General features: G+C 51.3%; 8 protein-coding genes across 8 annotated transcripts; 5 read left to right on the plus strand and 3 right to left on the minus strand.

Annotated features, from left to right (window-relative positions):
* Positions 1–193: 193 nt before the first annotated feature.
* AtWU_06670 (Zn(II)2Cys6 transcription factor) lies at positions 194–2,635 on the plus strand (the record flags this gene model as incomplete). Its single annotated transcript, XM_035501779.1, has 5 exons — positions 194–202; positions 277–375; positions 433–521; positions 587–1,550; positions 1,616–2,635. 5 exons carry the CDS (start codon positions 194–196, stop codon positions 2,633–2,635), a joined length of 2,181 nt encoding a protein of 726 aa, XP_035357672.1.
* A 436-nt stretch (positions 2,636–3,071) lies between these two features.
* AtWU_06671 (putative MFS sugar transporter) lies at positions 3,072–4,712 on the minus strand (the record flags this gene model as incomplete). The annotated part of the gene is made up of 3 exons (XM_035501780.1): positions 3,072–3,230; positions 3,284–4,557; positions 4,619–4,712. 3 exons carry the CDS (start codon positions 4,710–4,712, stop codon positions 3,072–3,074), a joined length of 1,527 nt encoding a protein of 508 aa, XP_035357673.1.
* Positions 4,713–7,563: 2,851 nt separating this feature from the next.
* AtWU_06672 (uncharacterized protein) lies at positions 7,564–8,859 on the minus strand (the record flags this gene model as incomplete). Its single annotated transcript, XM_035501781.1, has 4 exons — positions 7,564–8,020; positions 8,073–8,190; positions 8,256–8,628; positions 8,704–8,859. The coding sequence occupies 4 exons, from the start codon at positions 8,857–8,859 to the stop codon at positions 7,564–7,566; spliced, it is 1,104 nt and encodes a 367-aa protein (XP_035357674.1).
* Positions 8,860–10,526: 1,667 nt separating this feature from the next.
* Positions 10,527–12,357, plus strand: AtWU_06673 (putative isoamyl alcohol oxidase; the record flags this gene model as incomplete). Its single annotated transcript, XM_035501782.1, has 3 exons — positions 10,527–10,774; positions 10,835–11,035; positions 11,094–12,357. 3 exons carry the CDS (start codon positions 10,527–10,529, stop codon positions 12,355–12,357), a joined length of 1,713 nt encoding a protein of 570 aa, XP_035357675.1.
* A 2,966-nt stretch (positions 12,358–15,323) lies between these two features.
* On the plus strand, positions 15,324–16,867 carry AtWU_06674 (arylsulfotransferase family protein; the record flags this gene model as incomplete). The annotated part of the gene is made up of 2 exons (XM_035501783.1): positions 15,324–16,127; positions 16,181–16,867. The coding sequence occupies 2 exons, from the start codon at positions 15,324–15,326 to the stop codon at positions 16,865–16,867; spliced, it is 1,491 nt and encodes a 496-aa protein (XP_035357676.1).
* Positions 16,868–17,450: 583 nt separating this feature from the next.
* Positions 17,451–18,038, plus strand: AtWU_06675 (Bys1 family protein; the record flags this gene model as incomplete). Its single annotated transcript, XM_035501784.1, has 1 exon — positions 17,451–18,038. The coding sequence occupies one exon, from the start codon at positions 17,451–17,453 to the stop codon at positions 18,036–18,038; it is 588 nt and encodes a 195-aa protein (XP_035357677.1).
* An 855-nt stretch (positions 18,039–18,893) lies between these two features.
* On the plus strand, positions 18,894–21,076 carry AtWU_06676 (transcription factor domain-containing protein; the record flags this gene model as incomplete). The annotated part of the gene is made up of 3 exons (XM_035501785.1): positions 18,894–20,480; positions 20,527–20,599; positions 20,649–21,076. 3 exons carry the CDS (start codon positions 18,894–18,896, stop codon positions 21,074–21,076), a joined length of 2,088 nt encoding a protein of 695 aa, XP_035357678.1.
* A 124-nt stretch (positions 21,077–21,200) lies between these two features.
* AtWU_06677 (phytanoyl-CoA dioxygenase) lies at positions 21,201–22,638 on the minus strand (the record flags this gene model as incomplete). Its single annotated transcript, XM_035501786.1, has 6 exons — positions 21,201–21,394; positions 21,469–21,834; positions 21,910–21,959; positions 22,014–22,034; positions 22,108–22,323; positions 22,403–22,638. 6 exons carry the CDS (start codon positions 22,636–22,638, stop codon positions 21,201–21,203), a joined length of 1,083 nt encoding a protein of 360 aa, XP_035357679.1.
* Positions 22,639–22,921: the final 283 nt, after the last annotated feature.

Raw genomic sequence — 22,921 nt, forward strand, 5'->3', positions numbered from 1 at the left:
CTTACGAGACCGGAGAGGCTCTACACGAAGGAGCTCCATCGGTCATATGAGCAAAAGTGCATTTTGGGAACGTTGGATGACTACTAAAGTGATTATAGTTAGTTTGCGATCGATGTTGTGTTTGGACCAGATAGCTGACTAATCACTTTCATGATTTCTAAGAAAAGAATGTCATGGACAATCATCAACAACAATGGCATGTGTACGCCAACCTTCGATCATTATTCCATCACTATTTACATGATATGACTGCTATTACTGGTTACGATAATGCAGAGTGAAAGAGTACTTCCAGCCCGACATGCCCGACGTCGGACAGCACCCCGAGGCCGGATCATGACCGCATGTGCTCGGTGTCAGAAACGGAAAATCCGAGTAAGTGCGCCGATGGCAGAAAATGACTGTTTTAGTTGATCCAGTAATCTCTTCTAGTGCGACGGAGTTACTCCCGTCTGTGGGGGTTGCCAACGAGCCCATGTGAACTGTGTTGAAGGAGTTTCAGTCCGTGACATTTCCCGAAAGTAAGCCGGCTTATTATCAAATCCGAACGGCCTGCTTATACCAACATACTAATATAGTATTTCAGTTACGTCGATGAGCTAGAAGCGCGAATAGAATGGCTGGAGTCCATCATCCGGGAGCACCTACCATACATTGACCTCCACAAACCTGATGAACCCGAGGGAAGTGTTCCCTTGGATCGTCATCGTGCCTCGGTCTGCAGAGGATCGAACCCTTCCACTGCTCCTGAAGCACATACTTCCCAAATCGGGAATGACAAGGATGACTGGGGCCCAGCGCGTGACATCACGGATCAACTTGGACTGGTCTCGATCAACGCAGAGGCCGATCTTCGATATTTGGGCCCTTCCAGCGGGCTATTCTTTACCAGGTTCGTGCTAACCGGCCTTGGACGACGAGCCGGATTGGCACAAGAATCAGTTCCCCCAACCGGAGGAACCAACTTCATCCCTGCTGAGCTTCTTGATATTCAGCCCAAAGGTCTTCCATCTGAGCTCAAACAGGCCCAGTGGTTGACACAGGCGTATTTCCAAGCAGTCCATGGGCAATTTCCGTTCCTGCATCGACCATCTCACCTGGACCTTCTGCAAAAGGCTTACAATGGCATCGAACTCCTCCCACCCATCGATCAATTCCAGATCTACATGGTCCTGGCCATTGGGGCCACTATCCGATCGCAACAAGTGAAGATACTTCTTTCTGCAGAAGGATACTGTGCCTCGGCGATAGTCCACTTGGACACCATTTTCCAGAAATCGTCAGTGCGCGGCGTACAGTGCATGCTTCTTTTGCAAATGTACACATTTCATAATCCTTCCTCGACGATCAGCCTGTGGACACTGCATTACCATTGTCTGGCTCATGTGTTGGAACTTGGTTTGCATCGTAATGTTCGAGGCTCTGCTTTTACCGAGTTTGATCAGGAGATGCGCACCCGCGTCTTCTGGTGCGTTTATACAATGGATCGTTATCTGTGCACTTCACTCGGTAGGGCAATAGGTATTATGGATGAGCAATGTGATCTGAGGGTATCTCGCGTCTTCCCCCTGCGGCCCATATATACGATAGAAGACAAGGCTAATAGTCAACACAGTTACCACACAACATCAATGACGAGGACCTACAACCAGACCAACCGATTACAAATCAACCCTCTACACCAGGGATAACCGACATGTCCAGCGCGATCCACCTCTTCAAACTCGCTCGCTTCAACGCCGAAATAAAATGCGTTCTATATTGCATCGACCGAAATTACCCCCCTTACACACAACCGACCATCACAGACCCCAACCACTGGCGACAAGATATACTTCACCGTCTACGGCAGTGGAAAGCAACCATCCCTCAGCATCACCCACAAAGCCCATCATACTATCTAAACAATCTGCTCGAGATCAAATACCATGAGTTAGTGATGTTGGTCGTACGCCCAAGTCCTCTCTTCCCATACCCGTCCAAGACCTTGATCAAGTTGTGCTTTGATTCCGCCCTGGAATGCACAAGGCTTTACCGCCATTTATACATTACCAGTATGTTGCACTATAACCGGACGATTGTGCAATCGCTGTTCCTGTGCACGATCACTATATTTTATTGTATATGGGCACCAAATGGATTAGAAGAGGAAGAAACAACCCTCGAAACCGTCTTACCTGCCCTAAAGTCCGCTTCGGATATCCTCAGCGCTACCGGGGAATATTGGCTTGAAGTGAAACGGACTCGCGATGTACTGGATTGTATCACCAGGGCTACGATGCGGCGGTTCTCTCGGAGACTTGGTCAAACATCGACATCACTTCCATCAGGACGTAGCGGGACCTTGCACAATAATATAAATAGTCAAGGGGTGTCGATAATGGACTTGCCTACAACTACCTTGAATGATGGGTCGTGTACCGATGGCATCACTGGTAATGGTAATGCAGGGCCGGTCTCGGTAGATCCCTACTATGTGCCGGCGCAGCAGCCTGATGCTACACCTGAGCTTTTGTCTTTTTTCATGGATCCTCAGCCGGAGTCGGCGATGGAGTTGTTGGATTTCTCATGGGATGTGTTTGGTGGGGTGGATGATGCAATGCAGGAGATTATGGCTGGTGCTTCAGGGGAGTGATTAGATTCGGGATTGTGGATTATTGACATTTCGTGCGTTGTCATAGTATGTACCGCTCAATGTTGTGCATCTAAGTTGCTTTGTGAGCCTCTATGCTGTTTACATTTTGAGGAGATTCTTGTTGCCTCAGGTGTTCACTTCAGCAGTAGTGGATGCCTCAGACCGGTGTACCACGGGGTGTAATTTGGCCTAGTCTCTGCCTAGCCGCTGTCAGGCCAGGTTTCTTGCATTGGTTGCAAAGTGAGGTCTCCGTCTTATGATATGATTGTTGTTGTGTTGTAGGAAAAACAGAATTTCGTTAGACGGTATATTTTGATGCCATGTCAAGTCACTGTATAGACGACCCTCGCCATCATCGTAGGCTGTGCAATGCTATTACCCCATCACTTCGTCTCTATTATTCACACATTATCATGATTAATTAAGTAAGATATCTTCATCCCTCTTTGGGCTTTGCACTGCTAGTCCCTTGATTGTCCTCGACCTCGCTGGTATGTGTCTTATCTGCGGTTTCAGTGGTCGTAAGTTTGTCATCCTTGGTAGGGTCGCTGCCGCCAAAGACGCCTTGCATTTCTTCGAGAGAGTAGTTGGAGGTCTATTCCTTGTTAGCAAATTCATCAGTAATGCAGAGTGGGGCATAAGACAAACCTCCTTCAAGAATATGAATGAATACACGACGATCGCGTAGTTGAAGATCGCAAACATAAGAAACATTCTCCATCCAATATTTTCAATCGCATGCGGGGTCACTTGCGACATCATGAAGTTGAAAAGCCATTGTGAGGCTGCGCCGACGGTCACACCGATCTCACGAGTGCGACTCGAAAATATCTCTCCCACGTATAGCCAGGGAAGTGGGCCCCAGGACATGTTGAAACTGAATGCTTCACAATATGTCATGATGATCATGGCGATTCCAGCTGGCGAAGCGTTTCCGGTGTCGCTGGAGCTGGTCGGATGTGTGGCCAAGATGCAGGCAATGATGAGCATAAACGACCCCATCGCGGCGGCACCAACCATGAACGGCCATCGCCGACCGATGCGATCCATAACGAAAATCTGGAAGACCGAGACACCAACTACTTTTACCACACCGAAGAAGCCAGTCACCAGCTTGCTTGAATTTCCTGCACCCACGGCGGAGAAGATCTGAGTGGCATAGTAAGCCAGGGACGTGTTTCCCGTAAGTTGCGCCGCTAGCTGGATCGTAAAGGCGATGAACAACCGATAGCGATTTGCGGGAAGCAGCAGTTCCCGGAAGGTGAAACCTTGCTTAATTCGAGCTTCCTCCTCAATGCCAGCCAGAATTTCATCAAATTCTTGCTGGAGCTCCTCAGTTTCTTCCCCACCTCGTACCCATTTGAGAGACTCTCTAGCCTTATCAATTTTGCCCTTAGAGGCGAGCCATCGAGCGCTCTCTTTAACCGTGCACATACCGAATAGGAGAAGGGATGAGGGGAGAAGCTGCAGGCCCAGTGCGATCTGCCATTGCTTTGTTGCGGATGGCTGGTCTATCGACACAGCGTACGTGACCCAATAGGCGACCATGACCCCCAAAGCGAAGAACAACTGGAAGCAAGACCCGAGTCGGCCACGTAGATCCTTAGGAGACATTTCAGCCGCATACACTGGAATCAGCACCGTTGCGGCACCAATGCCGAGACCAGCTATCACTCGACCAGCATAGAACGTGCCCAGAGTATGCGAGTTGACGACCTGCAAGATGGTACCGACGGTGAAGACAAGGGAACTGATGATGAGGCCGAGCCGGCGGCCTAGGTAGGATGCGATGGGTGTGGTGAAAAAGCAGCCGAAAAAGGCGCCTGCTTGGAGGATGGAAACGGCATTGGAGTTGACCGAGGTTTTCTGAGCGACCGTGTATCCAAAGTCATTCTGGAAAGAGGGCAGCGTAAGAACACCGCCTGGCCATTGTCTGGTTAGCTCGTCGTTGTAGATAACGAATAACCAGGGAGCGTAGCGTACTAATAACACCAGTGTCGAATGCGAAGGCAAAAGAGCCCATGCAACTAGCAGACACCAGATAGATAGCCCGGAAGAGGCCCAATTTCCGACCCATTGTGAGAAGACTGGTCCTCAAAGCAACCGATTTCGGTGCGGTTTAGGAGCAGTAAGAGCCGATTTGGGAAGTAAGGGGGACAGAGAGCCAAATGACCTGTCAGTGCCAGCACTGATATTTAAGATGATCAGGCCAAAATCTCGGTGGCTCAGCTGGCAGACCCCTGTTGTTGCGTGATTCGCGCTTGCGCGTGCTACACGGCAACTATAAGCTTCCGCGGGATATAACAAGTAATGGACTATCCCGTCAGCTGTGGCGCCTGCAGCTAGGCCCCTTGCTTTTGTGCAATCAGATGGCAGGTATGCGACGTCCGTGCGAAGATCCTTTATATTGACATATCGATGAAAATGGTCATCAGGCAATAAACCCCCGCCCGGGGGCGCTCGACTGGAGCACTAGCGGAGGGAAGGGCGGCCAAGTCCGGACGTCAGGCTCTGATGTCTGCGACTCTGCGAAGATGGTTGGTTCCGGATGTGCAACAGCTGGTGCGGATGACGTGCTAGCCATCTGTGACGACACGGCTCGCGCTCTCCAAATCGGAAAATAGAGACTGAGTTTGAACATCGGTGAAAGCTAGGTTCCAGAGCAGATCTATAATTGCTTTTTGCATTGCTGATTCTTTGGCCCTCCTCTGCGCCAGAGTCTCCGACATCTAGATGAGACAGCTGGGGTACATTGAGATCTCGATATGTCGCACATGGTGAAGGGCTAGGGATCGGTACCCCGCAAAATGTCGTGATGATCGACAGCGGACGGGGTGTGAGAAGATGCGACCATTGGTGGACTGAGCGACGAGGGATCAAGCCAGTCAGCATGCACTCCATTCAACAATTATGGGGACTTAAGGTTACTTCGACTTACTGGCTGGCCGCAATCGTTTCCTACAACTCATAGCGGGGCCACTGGTGGTCCCTCGTCGGTTGCATCCTGTCCAGCATCATCGACCATGGTACTATCCAAGGTCCGGCAGGACTGGAGGATGTCTGTATACAGATGGAGTCACGATCGATAAGGCAGCGCCCAGCTCAGATCGACGCTGGAGGAGAGACGGAGCAAATGCCTCCTTTCCCAAAAGGGTCTGGACGTGCTCAGTCATCGCCAGAAATGGTATAGTGCAGGATTCTCGATCACATGTTCTCGAATTGCTGATATAAGCACTTGATTATGTCATTGGCGTTGTGTATCACGTGATAGTACGAGACGATGTATTCCTAAGGCATCAGAGCAAGCACAACTTTCAATATGCAGGCTGTGTCATCTTATGCTAATGTGCATTAAATATTATCAGCTAATATATTAGTAAGCGGAGCTGTGACTCCCAGATTTACACGAAAGAGGAATCGCCAAGTTCTCCTTCTAGCCAACATGCTAGCATTCCAGTATAGGGATCTCTCGCTACCTCGGTTGAAGAACCCGCATGCTCTTGATTACATAGTCTCCCATGATCTCATCATTCTTCTGCTTATTGACATATCGTTTCTTTATTTTAGATCCATTTGTACATGTCTGAAATTGTAAAGCGATCCACACCAAAACAGTACAACAGTCCGATGTTAGCAACCAAGGAGAAGACATCATCACAAGCAAATACAACCCATCACGGACTTGTACGGTATTTCTTCCTAACCGGGCAATCATCCCAGAGCCCTGACGTCGTTCAAAGCGCAGGTGATAGCCATGGCAGTCGCAAATGAATCAGTCGCTGGACTGGGTTAGTGATCGACATGATTGTCGAGCGGCCGCGGACTCCCTCCCCATAATGGATGGGTAGGATTTACACGTGGCAAGTTAGTGTGGACGTTTGAAACGAACCGTTGCAACGACCAAGATCATTGTCCATATTTTGAGTTATGATAAGAGTTCAAGACATTCTGATGCATAGATAAGCATGAGAGGCTGGAAGTAGGTTGGTCTACTCTGATGTGTGCCTGGGATCGATCCAGCCGCCACACACGGAGCTGGCACCAAAGCTACCACCACCGCCCTTTCCCTTCCCGACCAAAGTCACAATTTATGGACATCCAGCTAGTAAGGCACTACGGTACTTTTATCCAGGGGTCTACAACTCTCCCAGCGAATTCCGACCACTTGCATAAACGCCAAATGCCAGATAAGGGACTTCGATCAGCCAGTCATATCCGAAGTGCTGCCCGCCAGGGCCTCATGGTTGACCGTTCCCGATCTGGCCCAAAAATTGGTCGATCTTGCCTTGATTCACAGAAAGGGGTGGAGTTTCTGGAGTCGGCATCGACACCCAGTCAGCTGAGGCCGGATCCACTCCCGTTCTCTTGAACCACGGTTCATGACTGAGACAGGTCTGGACATCTCTGGGTGTGCGACTCGCTTTCCCGACATTCGGATGCTTGCCTAATGTAGCGAGGACTGAGTCGTTTAGCGATGAAGGACGACTATGGTCCAGCCAGCCAAGCGCACTATTGAGGAGTAGGATATCTATAGCCTGCTTCCTCGCTCACCGTAAGCCCGGATCGATGTCTCACTCCGGTACGCCGACCGACAAGAAAATAGGCACGGTTCCCGGCGATGGCAAACCTGCCCAACCGAGTAATTCCTCCGGTGTCTAATGATGGTACAGAAGCACGCACTCCCGACAGGGAGCTGTGGAGAGATCTCTGGAGAAGAGGGTACTCTGTAGATACAAAGGAAAACTTTGGGTCCGGAGAATAAGTGGGCTCCGCAAAATGATATACGGCACACAGTAAATGTCTGAACTCATTATATGGCATTAAATAGCAGGACAAGTTGGCGTAACTCGTGAACATGCGTTTGGCTGTCTAGAGTGAGACAGATAGTAGTATAGATAATATAGAAACAAACAAAGGAAAAATGTCCGCTATGAGCGGCTAGTCCGGTCACTACCCCAGCGGCTGCCCTTTTGGTTGGACACCACCGAGATCTCAACCTGCTTCTTAATCCCGCGCCCGGACTCCACCATCGACCCCGAATGGTAGCTATCCTTAAGGATCTGCTCGATACTGTCGCAGTCATCGCGGTTGTCCGTACTGGGCTGCTCCTGCGCATGAGACTGGAAGGTGCCGTTCTTCGCGGTTCCTTTCTGGCCGGAGAGCGGACCACTGAGTTCGTAGGAGCGAGAACGCGCCGCACTTGAAAGCTTTCTCACAGACGAGATAAGTAGAGGTCGGATGCAGGGCACGGAGGAGGTGATGATAATAATCAGATTCTCCGAAAAACCCCAGCGAATCAGCTCGACCGCACCGCCGGCACCGAGGTTGGTGATGCTGGGGACTTCCTTGAGTTTGGTGGTCTTGATGATCGAGGCGACCATAGCACTAATTCCATGTAAGCTGACAGGCCAATAAGTGGAGCCGTTGATATACTGACACTATTCCGAGACTAAGCAGGATAATCAAACTGATTTTGATCCGCAGCTTCAAGTTTAGGTTCCAGAAAATAATCGTGGGGAACACCGCGAGGAAGAGATCAGTAGCAGAGTTGACGGCTAGATACACCTGACGTTAGCCATACATCCTAAGTGAGAAGGCCAGTGAATGGAAAAAACCTTACTTGACGAAAAGTAGGAGAAATTGACGACCGCGACACTACTACCACATGTTGTCTTCACGGTCGGATCCCAAAGAACCCGAGCGTTGCGGCAGATGGAAAGTGGCAGCACCGCAGAGACGATGTTGGCGCTGAGCTGCAGCAACATGACAATCCATAATGCGACACAATACTTCTTCTTTCCCCCGAGGATAGCCAACAGATAGAGGACAAAAGATGAGCGGGCGATGCCAGTGCTAAGGGTGACAAGGAGTACTTCGAAGGAGATGTATTTCAGCACCTTCGAGGTGTAATGGAACGGGAGTTTGGTGAGATTCGTGCCGAAGCCATTTTGGACAGAAAGCGTCAAAATGACCGTGGATGCGAGTGTCAGTGCCTGAAACACAGATGGTCAGACATGCGACAAAAGGGCCCATGGTTAGTGCGGGGAGAGGGAAGGACGATTAGTTACCCAGGCTATGATCATCAACACATCGTCAATGCGAAAGTTGCGAATCTTGATCTTCGCAATGATTCGGAGAATGAGAATAAAGGTGGCTACTGCAACTGCAGCCCACATGCCCCTTTCCAGGGCCAGTCCGGAAGGGTTGGTTATGCTGGAACCCATCACGAAGGGCAAAGGTCCGCGACGATAGAGGTCATTATTTGACAGAACAGATGCGACCACTCAAGTATATTTATTTTATCGTGAAACTAACTTGCTTCCCACAAGATTTCGGCACCAGGGGAATTATACTTTCTGAGTCGCTTTAGTCCTGATGACTGCCGACTGGACAGGTTCGTGCATGGCTGGGATATTGGATCCATGGTGCAGATAACATAATATTAGGGAGATTTGGTCCTTCCATCCATCCAATTCCTGGGTGCTCCGGCTACCCGACGGACAAATCTCGCGAAAGACAGTGGAGACTATTGTCCCAGTTGGCCAGGGCAATTGGACAAAGCTTTCCCCAATAGGCAGACGTCGCCGGGGAAAAGAGTCCCAGACTCTGAATAATCCAACCCTACTACTGGAATCCTGGTGGCGCTTAGCGTGCAGCAGTGGATGCATTCGCCACGAGGTGAACAGGGGTCGGCTTCATCCTTGTTCATTTCTAGAATGCAACCAGGATTCTCACTTGCCGGTACTCCAATTTATTGGGATTTCTGCAGCCGGCACTGAAGATAATCAAATGACCGTTATGGCCTTCCCACTTTCTGCAGATCTACCCATGCCCTACGGGGGAGGATAGAGAGATGATCCCTTGCTCTAAGCTCACCATGGACAGCGACCGGTACGGGGACCCTCACGTCTGTCTGCTTGAAATAACGGTGGGTCGTTGTCAAACTTTGAGGGAGAAATTTTCTCAGCTTGTTCAAGCCACATTCCAGAGTTGAGAGATGCCGCAGCCAGCACACTCAGGAACAAGCCTTTGGCGTTCTTGGTCTTGGTCGCAAAGAAAAGTTACGTACACCGGCAAGGGGGAGGGAAGGGAGATTTGAATGAAAACAAAAATAGGAGCAACTGAACAGCCCAGAAATATTAGCGACAAGTTCTTTCTATCTCAGACCACGGAGGAATCGCTAGCAGGCACCGAAGCAAGCCGAAGGAGTCAGTCAGCAGCGTGTGAAGGATTCGGCACCGTCTGTTCGTGGACGAGGGCAAAGACAAATCCCCGGAACATCCGCGGTACTCAATTTTAGACGCACCATCGGCCAGCTGCCAATAAAACGGTTAGCACAGCTCCACTCCATCCGGTTCCAGTGCTCGCCGAAAGCCTAAATCCTGCCCTCTGGAGTTGCATGGTGCCATTCTGATCCAATACTACGCCTCATAGGCAATCTAGCGAGCGGGGCCCGAAATTACCTGGAGCAAGTGCCACTGTCCCATCGCCCAACTGGAAGCCGTTCTCCGATCGTGTGTGTGCCTGGACGATGATTCCGGCCCCTGTGTCAGCCAGATAACTCACTAAATCCATCCCAAATTCATCCACACCTCTTGCCTCGGCGGCTCGGCCAGTTCCTGGCCATCGCTCTACTCCGTAGTATCTCTTCCACTACCCAGCGCCCGGCTAATCCGCGGTGGTAGAATTATCCACTGCTTGCTCCGCGACTTTACGCACTTGGGGAACATGTCCGATGATAGCTGAATAGCCTCCTCCTGATCTTGAGATACGGCTGCCTGTATCGATTTGCATATAAAGTACGTTTCCCTCAGCAGGGATCGTCACTTTACTCACTCAATCCAGTCACTTCCTTTCTTCCACCCTCTCCTTCCTTCATTATCTTTGCAGGATGAAGGCTTCCTGGTCCTTTGCGGCAACCGTCGCTGCTCTCGCCTCCAAGGCTGTCGCTTCTAGCGACTGCCACTGCCTGCCCGGCGATAGCTGCTGGCCTTCGACCTCCAGCTGGGACTCCCTCAATAGCACTGTGGGCGGTCGCTTGGTTGCGACTGTTCCCATTGGTACTCCTTGCCATGACCCTAACTACAATGGCGCCGAGTGCACGAACCTGCAGGACAACTGGTACTACCCGCAGACTCAGTAAGGCACCCCCTCCTCCACTCCCTAAACTTTAACCATGCTGACGTCAGACAATCTCAGCTTGGTCTCTTCTTCTTCTGTTATGCAGCCCTACTTTGCCAACCAGAGCTGCGATCCTTTCCAGCCTGAGTCCCGGCCCTGCCTGCTTGGCAACTACGTGAGCTACGCTGTCAACGTCTCCACGACTGATGATGTTGTTGCTGCGGTCAACTTCGCTAAGGAGAACAACATCCGTCTCGTGATCAGGAACACCGGTCATGAGTAAGTTCTGCACTATTCCTCTATATCATGTAGGATGGTGTGCTAATCCATCTCATAGTTACCTTGGCCGTTCCACTGGTGCTGGTGCCCTGGCCATCTGGACTCACTACCTGAACGACGTCGAGATCACCGAGTGGTCGGACTCCACCTACGAGGGTTCTGCTGTCAAGCTGGGCAGTGGTGTCACGGGCTACAATGTGCTCGATGCTACCCACGGAAAGGGACTTGTTGTCGTCGGCGGCGAATGCCCTACTGTTGGTCTCGCTGGTGGATACACCATGGGTGGCGGTCACTCCGCTCTGAGCACTGCCTTCGGTCTGGGTGCTGACCAGACCCTGTCCTTCGAGGTTGTCACTGCTTCGGGCGAGGTCATCACGGCCTCCCGGACCAACAACACCGACCTGTACTGGGCCCTCAGTGGTGGTGGTGCCGGTAACTTCGGTGTTGTCACCTCTCTCACCGTCAAGGCCCACCCGGATGCCACCGTCTCCGGTGCTGCCCTTGAGTTCACCGTTGCCAACATCACCTCCGATCTCTTCTTCGAGGCCGTGGAGCACTTCCACACCCTGCTGCCCGCCATGGTCGATGCTGGCACCACCGTTATCTATGAGATGACCAACGAGATCTTCCTCATCAACCCCTTGACCGCTTACAACAAGACCACCGCTGAGGTCAAGACCATCCTGTCTCCCTTCCTCTCCGCCCTGACCGACCTGGGCATCGCGTACACCGTCGCCTACACCCAGTACTCCTCTTACTACGAGCACTACGAGAAGTACATGGGACCCCTCCCCTACGGCAACCTCGAGGTCGGCCAGTACAACTACGGCGGCCGCCTCCTCCCCCGCGACACCCTCACCTCCAACACCGCCGACCTCGTCTCCGTCCTCCGCAACATCACCAATGACGGTCTCATCGCTGTCGGTGTCGGTTTGAACGTCACCAACTCCAACGACACCGCCAACGCCGTCTTCCAGCCCTGGCGTAACGCCGCCGTGACCATGCAGTTCGGTTCCACCTGGAACGAGACTGCCCCTTGGTCCGAGATGGTCGCCGACCAGCTGCGCATTGCCAACGACTACATTCCCCAGTTCGAGGCCGTGACCCCTGGCTCTGGCTCCTACGAGAACGAAGGCAGCTTCCGTCAGCAGAACTGGCAGAAGGAATTCTTCGGCGCCAACTACGCCCAGCTCTGCGAGGTCAAGGAGAAGTACGACCCCGACCACGTCTTCTACGTCACCAAGGGTGCCGGTAGCGAGTACTGGTCTGTGGCTGAGTCGGGTCGCATGTGCAAGACTGAGCAGGCATGCGCTGCTGTCTGAGAATATTGTATCATACCCCATACGTAATGTTTATATGTGGATGTTTACTGTACAGTATTGAGCTTGCGCGGTTGTATAGACGATAGATTACGGCTTTCATAGACTAATAATGTCATTTTTCACGTGATTTAACTTTTATCCACTTCTTATCTGATTATGATCGTTCTCCTCGATCAGTGAGAGCTATAGCAAAGCAAAACTGCCTTAACATGATAGAATACTAGGTATTAGGCAGTTTTCCAAACTCACTAGTCGTGTCACTCGAAGTAGCGAGAGCATAGGAAGAATATCCCCGTCATGCTTCCAATCGACGGCTTGGGTGAATTAGGAGAGTTCTGTGGGACAAGAAAAGTGATAATTAGAAAGAGGGGGCATAAGCGTAATAGCAATAATATAGAAAGAGAGAAGTGAGTAAATAACCCAGAAATAAAAAATTGAAGGTACAAATAGTACTACTAGTACCATCATTCAGATGCCATATATATATATATATATATATTATCTGCCTGAGGCAACAGTAGCTATGGTACCGAGTCATAACTACTAGTAATAATTGTTGTTACCGCGGTAATGTTACTACGGCCGATGATAATGTATGCTATGAAGTATCTGAATTTTCCAGAAATATAGATCGGGTTATGATATCTAGTGATTATGAGGAGGAAATTGGATGGTGAATTTCAGGTCTATCTATCGAACAGGAGGTCCCTTATAAATACCTAGTATATCACGGGTGCAGGTAGTTAGTATGATACTTGTGTGCTTGGCTCGAAAGTAAATCATTGATGAAGATATAAATATTTGCTGCCGGAAGATATTTCCCCGGGTTCGGTCTCTATAGCTGAGACACAGGTTTACCTAACTTTAATGTCTCTACATTGTTTCGGGGCCCAGGCTAGACAACCTAATTCCATATAGCTCATGAAGTAATAAGCAGATGCTGGAACAGGGGTATCTGTGGTACAATCTCTCCATAACTGAGAGCTAATTTTAAGCTGACATTTTGGTTCCTCATTCTTGGCCATTTAAACTCTTCAGAGAACTTTATAATGTCCCGCTTATGACAGTTATTTGAGTCGATCGTTATATTATTACGAGCAGAGTCTGAAATATCTCTACACAGTGATTCAGCCAGAAGGCGTAGACTAGGCTATTGGTATTTCTCCCAAGAAGGTCTCATTCGTATCTCTCAGGATGCTCGACGATGCGTGCCTCAGACCGTCATATCTTCGACAATATCTTACAGGCATAAGTTGGCACCATGCTTCTAGCACATGACAACGATGCATTCCAGTGATTGACTGAAGTCACAGTCATAAAACAAACCCGACTACTAACGGGGATAAGTCAATCCAGGTAGGGGAAGTCGAGAGTTGAGATCTTCCGACTCGGTTAATTAGGTACTGCTTCGAGCCAAGCAGCTAGTCGTTCGCCGGCTATACTATTGATGTGTTTTTTGGAGCAGTCGCCAAGCTCACCTCTTTACTCCTTGCCGTGCGCAATTTCGCCTAAGTGAAGGTCTGAGCAACTCGTGTAGAAGTTATCCGACCTGAGGCCAGCAAAACATCGATCACGTGGTTGCTTAGTCATATATCTGGGGGGAAGGACGTGGAAACTAATTGTCCGTCCAGGTACTAGTCCGAAGATCTTGCCCAAATGCTGCTGTTTGAATACGTCAAGCGGGTGTTAAGGTTTGAAAAACAGCCTGTTGTCTAATTATTGTGTGGATGTTTCATGGCCGTCATGGAAGTAGTCCTGTGTACTGAGCTGGTGTGTTAACTGGATGTCCTGCATGCAGTGAAAGACGGGTAGATGGTGGGGAGTCCATTTCTCGTATAAGTTATGACAGGGGCATAGGGTGAAACAGTCGTTTCCTGTATATTGTCTGTTAATCAACCAAGCTTTACAGCGCGGATATTGGACAGATAGATATTCGACAGGCATCCTGTGCAGGGTTCTCTGCAGCTGCCGCAGATGTCTGATAATAACGAGACATACTCCGTCCCCTGCTGATCCATCGTGATGCTGGTGCCGCGGCGACCCTCGCTTCGAGATGCATGCTTGAGGATTAGCAGCGCACGGATTGACTTGGGTGAACCGCGTCGAAGCGAGATGCCCGTTGTGTCGAATTCCACGGCTATAGTTGCCTCTTAACAGCGTTGCTGTCGAGTCCGAGCCCTGATCAGCGAACAGGGTCGGATAAACAGGGTCTTGTAGAGGGTGCAAGTGGGGAGATCTTGAGGTGGAAAGGGTCGTCATTTGAGGCTGGGGGAGACGATCGGGGACGGTCACAATAAATGGGCAGCTGGAACAGGTTGGCACAGCAGATGAAGACCCTGGCCAAGGATTGACAGGGCCCATTGAGAGCCGCGGACAGCGGCGAGGGGTGCGTGGCCTGTGGATGCGGCAGAGGGAAAGAGCCAAACAGAGTGGTGGATGGCATTCCCACCGCCAGCCTGATCGGCCACCTTGTTCCGCCAATAGTCAGCCGTTATCTGCCACTCCGTCCCGTGCCTGGAGCAGAATAGTCTCTCCGCCTACTGTATCCGGCAAGACAGGTGGCTGCCACCCCCATTCTGCCGGGAAGGTCTCCAGCAAGTTTACGTTCGCTCGTCTCCATCTCTCCATCTCTCCTGGCCGATCTGGCGGCCTGGCCGTGTGTCCCTCGTTCCTTTTTTCTCCCATTATAATATCTTCCGTGATTTCCTTCTTTCCTTCGATTCTGTCCCTTCTAGCGTCTCTTTCTTTGCTTCTTTCTTTCAGCCATTCCCGCTTGTCTGCCTCTTGTTGTCAGACACCTCCGTGTGTGTGGGATTCTTTTCCACTTCCACTTTGCTTACAAGTCCCCTACCTTACTAGGAGGGGTATATCAGTCGCTCGCTTAACAAACTTTGCTTGAATCATATACTATATACCCTTTATTTTTCAACAGCTCGTTTAGGCGTTCAGCTCTCTTTCCTTCCCACATGGCTCGCCTTCTTTTCGCCGCCTGCAGCGCCCTGCTGCTGGCCACGCAAGCAGCCGCCGACACCTTCCCCTACAACACCTACCGCACCGCTCCATACACCCCTCCCCAAATCAAGGTCACCAAGTCCGGCCAAACAGATCCGGGATACATCTTCGTCGGTCCCCGTGGAAATCAGCCGCAAGGAACGGCTGCCCTGATATACGATGAGGACGGCCACTTGGTCTACCAAGGGCCGGAGGAGGTAACGGCCAACTTCAAGGTGCAGAAACTCTTCAATGAGGACGTCATCACCTTCTGGGCCGGAAACATGATGGATCTGGGTTTTGGATACGGCACGGTTCATATTCTCGACAACACCTACCGCGAAATCTACACCGTCACCCTCCAGGACAACTTCGTCTCGCCCGACGGCGCCCCCAGGGATTCGTACATCGATCTACACGAGAGTCATGTGACGGATCGCAACACGCTCTTGGTCACGGCCTACAACGTCACTCAGCATGACTTGTCCTCCATCGGCGGCAAGGCGGACGACTACATGCTTGACGGCATGTTCTTCGAAATCGATATCGCGACCAACGAGATTGTGTATCAGTGGAGCGCATTGGACCACCTTCAGGACATCCCCCTCGAGGCCTCCAAGCAGGGCTTGGGGGCAGATCAGGGGACGCAGGACAAGCCCTGGGACGCTTACCACATCAACTCCGTCGAGCTGATGGATGAAGGATACATCATTTCGCTGCGTCACTACTGGTCCGGCTTCTATGTTCACAACAATGGGTCGGTGATGTGGCAGCTCAGTGTAAGTGGAATCATGTTCGCTCTGGTTGTAACCTACTTGCTAATACTTGATAGGGTGAACGCAACGCCGGCGACTTTGAGATTGATGACGGTGCCATCTTCTCCTGGCAGCACGACATCCGTGTTTACCACCAGACGGAAGACAGCATGCAAATCAGCTTGTTCAACAATGCCAACACACCCACGGATACTGTCGACGCAACCACCGGCTTGAATCTGCACGTTGACCTGACCAACCGCAAGGTGTCCACGCTGCGCACGCTGAAAGACTCGAGTGACGTGATACACAGTGTCAGCCAGGGCAGCTACCAGCTTCTCAGTGAGGAGACGTCTCACGTTGTGCTCGGTTACGGTTCCATCGCGAAAGTCAAGGAGTATGACGCCCACAACAACGAGGTGATGACGGCGCAGTTCGGTGACGACAATGCGGTGGCGTCTTACCGCGGCTATAAGTGCCAGTGGAAGGCGACCCCCTTCTGGCAGCCCGCCGTGGCGATCGTGCGGACGACCTCGGATGCGGCTACTCTGTTTATGAGCTGGAACGGAGCCACAGAATATGACAATTGGGCCATCTACACGGCCTCGTCGGCAGATGCGGTTGACCCGACATTTGTCACGTCGATCAAGCGCAACGGGTTCGAGACCACGGCGCATGTGACGGGACTGCGCACCAACTGGCTCCAAGTGGTTGCTCGGAAGGGTAACATTCCTCTGGGGACATCCGCCATGGCGTACTTCTAGACAGTGTTCTGACGCACAAATGACGGTTGGGATGGTGTTGAGCGAGGGTCAGGGTGTACATGCAGATTTTCATTGTATATATTGATGATTCTAAGTTTTGTAAATAGTATACCCTTTACGGCAGCATTCTGCTTGTTGCTGGCAATGATGAATAGAGCTATATGAAGTCCATCTAGCTTCACATACCTTATTATTTTGGGAATTCTGGCCAACACACACTGCAAAAGAATGGCATCCTCTGACGGCCAGATAATTCTCCCTCCCAAATCAGATGTGACACGATTTCCCGTCCATCACGCACTTGTGTGTCCCATCCGGGTCTCTTGGGAGGACCAGTGCGACAGCACCGGCAGAGATGTGATGACCGTGCTCAAGCTGGGAATCTTCAGAGCAGAAGTACCTGCAGCCAGACGTAATGTGCAACCAACCAACATTATACGCAGCAGTGATCCAGCCAGACCGACAGATGTATATATCCCACCTCTCGACCCACCCGCTCATCCATACACTCATCCATACACCCATCCCACCATCGCGCAAGTCCCTCTCTACTATAATACTATCTCCACCTCTCTTTATCAAAATGAAACCCACCATCCTCCCAACCCTCCCCCTCCTCACTCTCCTCCTCCCTTTAACAACCACCCACCCCACCCCCCAAGACACCATCACCACCAGCACCATAACCGCAGGCCACGCCATAATCCTCAACACCTGCGCCTTCCCCATCTACGCATGGTCCGTCTCATCCACGGTCGGCCCGCAAATCACCATTCCTGCAGCTGCACCCGTCACCAGCAGCAGCAACAGCAACAGCACCACCCAACAATACTCCAACTACACGGAACCCTACCACCACGACGCGCAAACCGGCGGAGTGAGCATCAAGCTCACGACTCTCCGGAACGGACTGTATACCGGTGCGCCGCAGACTATCTTCGCGTATAACTTTGTCGAAGGGCAGAATCAGGTGTGGTTTGATTTGTCGGATGTTTATGGCGACCCGTTTAAGGGGAGGAGGGTGAGTGTGCAGGTTAGGGTTGTGCAGGGCGGTGAGAATAGTGGTGGGTGGGAGGAGAGTATTGTTTGGGAGGATGGGGTGCCGGTCGGGGGCAGTCAGGTTAGGGTTGTCGGGGCGGAGAGGGATTTGGTGGTTAGGTTGTGTTCGTAAGTTTTGAGGTTTTGTTGAGGTGGTCGTGGTGAGGGTGGTCGTGGTAAGGGTGGTAGTATGTTGATGTCTATTGTTGAATGTGATTTGTTTATTTATTGGGTCCAATGCTTGTTGTTTGGTCAGTAGAGGTGGAATACGGGCCCTATGGCTGGATAGGTTCTGTTGGCGGGTACTAGGTGGTTAGTATAGTAGGTATGGTATAGTAGGTATGGTATGCAACTTGGGTAAGGTTGTATGACGTGCCTGCGTGTATGGGGTGTAGGTGTAGGTGGAGGGTGTTTGGATCGGAGGTAGGGCATGTAGAAAGGCAAGCAGATGCTGGCTACGAGTGATGTTTGGATGAGGATTCTGGTAGGCATTGTGTCACAGTGAGTAGAGGTGTTGTTGATGTGATGAAGATGTATGTAGTGGAGGGTGCTTGAGCAGATAACTATAGATGTATTATCTGCCTGAGGCTTTAAGGTACAACAACCCTATGAACTGGACAGCTTCTTGACTTGCTTCATAGAGATAGTGGCAGTTGACAACTCCCTCCTCCTGATTGGCGCCCGCGAGTCTCATGACCCCACGATTTCGGCCCCAATCATCGATAGTGCTTCCTCCAGCTGCCGCCCGATTGGACCCGAGGCTGGCTCGGGCCTGCAGATAACTTAGCAGAAGGGAGACTAGTAGCATACTTTGCAGTTAGCACTCTCCCTGATGATGCGAAAAAATGCGGGGTCCCGATGTGGGGGTCGGAAAATAACCTGGAGTAGGCTCCAACATAGCTGTCATGGTGCATCTCTCCACCTTCAAGCATCCAGATAAGCTAACATCAGGCCACACTCGCAGAATGCAATCAACCCCCTAGTCATCATGGACAGGCCTTCCAAGCGGCCGCGGCTGTCAATGGCCTGCAACATCTGTCGTCAGCGCAAGGTCAAATGCGATGCAGAGTATCCCAAGTGCCGCAATTGCCGCCTGCGCAACCAACAATGTATCACCACCGATCCCCAGCGACCAGGGGTGACTGGAATTCGAGAATGGCTGGATATACCGGACAAACAGACTCCTCAGAATGATGATCAGCCTCAGCATCCGGCAGTCAGTGATCAGAATCACCAGGAAGCGACCGATACCCCACAGAAGCTGTCGCCAAATGAGGTGTCGCCCGTGCATCATCCGTTCGACGTCTCCTTCAACGTAGAACATGGCACCGACAAGGTCAAAATTATGGGTGGAAGCAGTTCGCAGTGTTTGGCGAAATCTCTCGATGTCTACTTCAAGGCCGCCCGATTGAAACCAGTATCGGGCTGCTTCCGGTATGGGATGAGACACGCGGAAGAACTAGACCTGCCGCTATCTCTGTCTTTGCCGGAGCTACCAGACAGTGACCGACGAGAGCGCTATTTGTCCGCCTATATCACTCGCATACACACTCTCTATCCTATCTTTAACACAACCCGACTTCGCGTGGGTACTGATCTCTTCGCCACGGCGGGTGGCTTCACCAACCTTCCGCGCGAACAAATTCCGCGAATCGTATCAGCGTACTTGATCATGAGTTTAGGAGCAGACGAGATAGGCCAGGGGGCAACAGTGGACGGAGATCGCTACTTGCAGGCAGCGGCGTGTCTGCTGTCTCATGTTATCATCATCCCGTATCTCCCGACCGTGCAGACATTGCTTCTTTTCACCATGGCATACCGCGGGCGGAACCAGGAAGGTCTAGCATGGCAGACTCTAGGCATGGCTATTCGGACTGCTTATACGCTGGGAATCAACCGGACTTCTACCTCCAACTCCGAAGGGAAGAACATCGAGCGTCGCGTGTGGGCCGTGTGTTGGTGTCTGGAGAAGATGATGCATCTGGAATCGGGACGGCCGACTGTCATCGGATATCAGCATCCTAAGCCAGAGAATGCTCTAGGAGAGAGTAAGTTCCTGAAGTGGCACGTCGAGCTTGGAGAATACCAAGGCAATATCAGTCATCATCTGTACAGTCATCAATCAGGGACAAGGGATGTGCGACAGATCCTCTTAGACACAGCGCGACTAGACCGCGAACTGTTGTCCTGGGCGAACCGGGTACCTACCGACATGCGTCCGGGGAGTGATATCTTCTGCGCAGACGAGGAGTTTCATGCAGCTGCTTTTTTGTCTATCCAGTATCACAGCACCCTGATCTCGCTGCATCGCGCCGCCCTCATCGCCCCGACATCGAGTTTTGAGGAGGAAGTGGCGAAATATTGCTCCGATGAGCCATCGCAGTTTCGAATGCGTCATGGAGAGTCAATCTGCGTGAGCAGCGCTCGAGCGATTGCCAAGCTCAGCGTCCAGCTGTCGGAACGCAAAACAGACTCGCAGACTATCCCGGCTGGCCCATCCCTTCTGGCTTGCATTGTACTGGCTATCTTTCTGATCAAGCATCCGGGTTCCCGGTTACAGGCCATGGATTTGCAAGTATGCTGTGCTCCCACTTACTGTGGAATTGAGTTAACGAGAACAGCTTCTCAAAGCATGTCTAGAGTACAGTAGTCAGCACCTATCTCAATACGATCCCGATCCGCGGTTCATAGAAGGTATGATGGCACGAACCATGACACAGATACAAACAACTAAGCTGACTAGGTATCGCGGCTATCTACGAACAATGCAGCACCCATCTCCGGTCCTGGTCTGCTGCGGAAGCCAAAAGGCGTCCACACAGTAGTGACAGTCTCACAAAACTTAATCCACTTCCTACTCCAGCAGTCGACGAGGCGCTGCCACCTTGGCGGCCTACTGAAGTGATGCAGCCGAGCGATCTGCACAAACAGAGTAATGTTGGATACCAGTCTCAGCGTGTGATACAATCAGCCGTATCTACACCTGCTATAGACCATGGCCAAGACCATCTAGACTCATTAGGATTTTCCAGCACATCAATGCTGGACGGGTTTGTCGCAGAGGGTGTCAACGTCGACCAGGTATTTCCCTTCGAAGGATACAATGTGGAGGAGCTGTGGAATTGGATGGGATGCTTAGATAGTCCGGGATCGATGCCTGATATACGATAGTTCTCTACGGGGAAGACAAGTGACTGTAACTAGTAAGAATTGACAAATGTAACATTCAATACAAACTACATAATCAAACAACGAGCGACTCTAACAAGCATAACAACACACTAATACCCACTGCCTAAGCAGCAACCGCAGCACCCCCCTCCATCCTCTCCAAATACGGAATCCCCGTCAACTTAAACACCCTCTCACTCAACACCGGCTCCTGCACCGGCCTCTCCCTCGCCACTGGACAAGGCTTCCCATCCCTCATAGCAATATTCGTCTTCGCGACATGTTTCGCATGCGGCCAATGCGTCGTTCCCAACCGATCTACCCGACACTCCATTAGCACTTTCCCGAACCTACTCCCCCTTACCCCCAAATAAGAAATAAAATAAACTCACTCTCAAAAGCCCCCCTCTTCCTAACCAAATCCTCCTTCTCAACCTCCCTCACCGGCATAAAGCAGGTATAAACCGCAAACCGATCCTGCCCGCCCGTCGGAGGCACATTATAATGCGGCGTGCGACTATCCCAGACGATCAAGTCGCCAGGCTCAGCACATACCTTCTCCCATTTTAGTCCGTGGTCCGCGAGCCACTTCATCCCTGCATCAGTGAACCCGAACCATTCGGTCGTCCAGGCGGGGATGCGCTCTTCGTGCGCCATTTCCTTGTGGAATTGGGCGGAGAGCGCGTGTCCGCCTTTGCAGACGATGAGGCCGCCGTCGTTCGGGCCGTTGGGGAGGAGGTTGACGAGGCCTTGGAGGCCTGGGATAATTTTATATTAGTTGGGTGCTTTGGATAGGATAGGGAGTAGGTGGTGGAAAGGGGAGGGGAACGTACATCTGAAACCTGGTTTGGAGGGGTCTTGGTCTTGGTGGGGCCAGGGTTTGCTTTTTATTATTAGTATCGTTTTGATCTAAGATGGCGGTGGTGTTGATACTCACTTCTCAGGCAGATCCTCCCGACTACACGCACAAAAGCCAACATGTTAGCATCATGCCACAGCAATACCAAGAGAGAAAGAGAGGGGGTAAATACTTAGCAAACCCCACATTCACCACATCAAACGAAACGATCAAATCCTCATCATCATACACCTTCTTAAACGCATCCACTACCCCTTCCTCACCACGAATATCCCACACCCACTGCTCATGCGTCACGCCGTAGTCGAGTATCATGCCTTTTTCATTCAGCACGGGCAGTTTGTCCCGTCGGACGGTGCTGGGGTCGTGTCGGTTGTAGCCGAGGTTGCTGTCACCAATGTCAATTAGTATTTGGTCTATGATATAGGGAATGCGGATGGCGGGTGGGTAAGAAAAAGGGCAATTACAATCCCTCCATATACGAGTAAAACGCATCCGCGTATCCATTCGCCCGATCAAGTGGAATCGCTCCCTTGATGACGGCGTAGCCGTCGCGGTTCAGTGCATCGCGGAAGTCGCCGTAGTCGGTGGGTTTACCGTCCAGGATCATGCGGTTTTGGCCTTGGCCGTAGCCTTGGCTTTTGGGAGGCTCCGCGGTGGTGGTCGTGGTTGTGGTGGTGGTGATAGTGGCTGTGGTGGACATATTGATTGTTTGTTGTTGTTATTGTTGTAGTACTGGTTTGTGTCGATGTTCGCTGTGAAGTGTGGGTGAGTGTGGATTGAGGTAAATGCTGGATTCAGTCTGTACTTATCTTCGTGGATTTGGATCTTTGTCAGATTGTCGTTTGGTTCAGGTGTAGTGAGCGGTATACTGCGCCGAGAGGTGGCCGAGTTTGTTAGGGTTCGGAGGGCTCGGGGCGCCCCGAGATGGGTTCCGAGGGTCGGTCGTCGCCGCGAGATGGATGCCGCTCTGATGGAACGATAAT

Source organism: Aspergillus tubingensis, assembly GCF_013340325.1.
Source record: "Aspergillus tubingensis WU-2223L DNA, scaffold_8, whole genome shotgun sequence".
Taxonomy (NCBI): Eukaryota; Fungi; Ascomycota; class Eurotiomycetes; order Eurotiales; family Aspergillaceae; genus Aspergillus; species Aspergillus tubingensis.